The sequence below is a fragment of the Copidosoma floridanum genome, unplaced genomic scaffold (genome assembly GCF_036245765.1).
Source record: "Copidosoma floridanum isolate Cflo_tuat_1 unplaced genomic scaffold, Cflo_Japanese_pri ptg000020l, whole genome shotgun sequence".
Classification (NCBI taxonomy): domain Eukaryota; kingdom Metazoa; phylum Arthropoda; class Insecta; order Hymenoptera; family Encyrtidae; genus Copidosoma; species Copidosoma floridanum.
In genome coordinates, this window is record NW_028321897.1 from 15,264,460 (window position 1) to 15,267,656 (window position 3,197).

Consider the following 3,197-nt stretch of genomic DNA (forward strand, 5'->3'; position numbering starts at 1 on the left):
AAGCGCTCTATGCTCGCCACCCTCATCAACCTTTTTGATCCTTGTGGATGGATCGCACCCACAGTCCTCGTGGCAAAGATGATCATCCAAGACCTCTAGAGTACGAGACTAGACAAAGACAAAAACGTGCCAGCCTCCCTAGCTCAACGATGGTGGGACTTCTCCACTCAACTGCAGGACGTCTCTGGCTTGACCATTCCTTGCTGGATCAGCTGCCACCCCGCAGCCATGGTACAGCTACACGCGATCGCAGATGCTAGTCGCCAAGCAATAGCAGCCGTTGTGTACTCACGAGTCAAAGACTCAGTCCACGGGATTTGCGTGCGCATTCTGTTATCCAGAACAAAGCTAGCTTTGATCAAGAGCTTGCAGCCAAGTAACTCACGACCCACACAGATGACCATACCTTCGTTGGAACTAAGCGCTCCACTATTAGCTGCCAGACTCCTCGTCATAGCTGACAAGGAGTACAGTATCAGCGAAAGGCACTGTCACGCTTAGAGTGACGCACAGACAGTGCTTCATTGGATTTGCTCGTCCGAGCCCACAAGCAACTCGTTGGTAGACAACTATGTGGTGCACATTAAGGAGTTGCTGCCCTCGCCTATTTAGAGACACGTTTCCATAGACTCCAATCCCGTGGATGTGGCGTCTCGAGGAATTGATCTTCCCTCGATCAACACAAGTGCCTGTGGTGGGAGGGTCCCACATGGTTGATGTCTCCACCAGCATCGTGGCCGATTGGAACCCCAAATACCACTGACTTGGGTCACCACCCTATTAATGCATCTGATCATCTGTGCAGCGCCACTCAGCTCAACAAGACATACATCTTGGAGCAATTTTCGGACCTTGGTCGCTTGCTGCTCTTTCTTGTGCGATTGCGTCAATGGGTTTGATTCAAGCTTGAGCGTGATGCCGCTTACCAGTCCTCACAGGAATGACAGCCACCGAATTACGTGACGCCTATTTTGCCAGCGTCCATCTCAGTCAGCGAGAGTTTTTCTTCATGGAAATTAAGAGTTTACAAACAGGAGACCGCGATGCAGCCAAGAAACCACTGCTAACCCTCGATCCAATCATCGCCGACGATGTGCTCCAGGTGGGCTGCCAACTTCAGCACTCTACGCTTTGCTTCGACGAACGACATCCGCCGATTCTGGACTGCCAATGCCCTTTAGCTCAGCTGGTAATACGCTGGGCCCGTGTTCGAGCTGTGCGTGGAGGAGCCCAGCTGACCAGCGGATTTGTTGCCCATAAAATCTGTATCATCGGTGGGCAGCGCCAAATCAAGAGCTTCTTGAAAAGGCGCCTCATCTGCACTTGCTTGCAGGTGCGGCCAGCCACTCAATATATGGCACCACTGCCAGCTGCTCAAATAACTCCCGCTTGTGCATTCCAACGTACTGGTGTGGACTACGCTGGATCCTTCAACATATTGTCAGCCAAGGGACGAGGCCTTTGTGCTAGTAAGGGCTACGTAGCTTTGTTCGTCTGCATGGCCTTGAAGGCAATTCATCTGGAGCTCGTGGGCGATCTATCAACCAACTCATTTCTTGGAGCGCTTACCAGATTTTGTGCTCGTCACGGATTTTCACACAAAGGATTTTTATTACTCATGGATTTTTGTACCTAATGATGGCCGGGAGATTGTCCACACGGCTAAAGTGTTGTTTTGTTTTTTAATAAATAAGAAATTTGACTATACCACCATTAGACGTTATTTTAAATTAATAATAAACTGTCATCAAACGTCTTATTTTATTCACAAAAACAATTACAGTTATGATACTGATAATAATAGCAATTATTATAATAATAATAGTTACAATTATAACAGTAATTATAATAATCACAATATAAACAATAAGAGTAATAATCATAACAACAATAATAATAGTAATATTTACTATAGGGATACTAATTATAACAGTAATAATAGGAGTCAAAAGATAAGTAAGCTGATACAGCTGTATACCACCGTACAGTGTTCCAGGATGTACAGAAACATACACGTATAAGTATTTTGAAGAAGTATTGCTTTTCTATTACTGGTGGCTTCCAGACGTGCCAGAGAAAATTAAGCAAAAAGCAATTCTAAAACACTTGCGGAGAACACGAAAATAGTAGTCAATAACTTAAGTGCAGAAAAATACAATATAACAGTATGATAAATGAAACATTTAAGGGACGTATCATTTACTATAAGATGCTCTAGTGCTTCATTAAATGATCCTCTTATAAGACGTCAGCAACATTGTTCTTCTCTACTTACAAAGACCGAAATTTACAACTTTATTATGATCATCACCTGGATATTTAAAAAAAATTAAAGGAAAGAGAATAATTCTTTAGTTAAAAGCTTTTATACAAGACATGGCTGTACACCTAACAAAGCTGATAATTGTTGAAATAATGAGTTATATCTTACAACTCACAAAAGTAAGTTACTAAAAGCAATAAGGGACGTTATTTTCAATAACAAAATTGAATGTTTACACTTAGAAGTGTAGCAAAGTAAGCTATTGGTTTTTATTGAAAATAAACTTAACAACAAGAAAAAAAATCATTAAAGGCAACATATTTAAAATCTATTTATGGACATATGTGGTCAACTTCAGATTTGTGTGACTCGTAGACTATGTATGGTATGCAATGTTAGATTTTTTAAGATAACATCATTTCAACATTTTTAATTTAAGTACTGAAGGAACACAGTTGAAACTAAAAATTCTTGCAATCAAATACTTTGCTACAGTCCAATGATTACTTTATTAATAAAGTTCTTGATATTCCTTACCTAGCACTAAAATCAGCAACAAATATATATAGACAATGGTTTAACTGAAATAATCTTCCAACTTATGATTACAGTAAAAGCTATAAATACATGATTGATTGTAGGATTAGCATAACTACTGGAAGTTATTTTAATTTATTTTATACAATAAGACCAAAATAAATGGCAGACAAATATAAACTTGTATGGATAAACCCTACTTTACAGAACAATTTGAGTCATCAGTCTCATAAACAAAGTCAGAAAATCCTAACGAGATACACTAATTGCACTGAAAATCTAAAACAGTCATAAGACCTACGTTATTGCAGTAATTTAGCAGTTCTGTGACTTGAACACTACATGGTATTATCATCAAATGTTAGCACTTCTATTGCAAAAGAAATTCACACCAGCG

The 3,197-nt window shown here is 40.1% G+C and overlaps 1 protein-coding gene across 1 annotated transcript; it reads left to right on the top strand.

The window, feature by feature from the left end:
- Positions 1-940: 940 nt before the first annotated feature.
- LOC149374391 (uncharacterized) lies at positions 941-1,636 on the top strand. Its single transcript, XM_089593680.1, has one exon. It carries the CDS (start codon positions 941-943, stop codon positions 1,634-1,636), a length of 696 nt encoding a protein of 231 aa, XP_089449806.1.
- The last annotated feature ends 1,561 nt before the right edge of the window (positions 1,637-3,197 follow it).

Excerpts from the sequence above, each read along its gene's own strand:
- LOC149374391 (XM_089593680.1), top strand. The coding sequence starts at position 941 with ATGACAGCCACCGAATTACGTGACGCCTATTTTGCCAGCGTCCATCTC.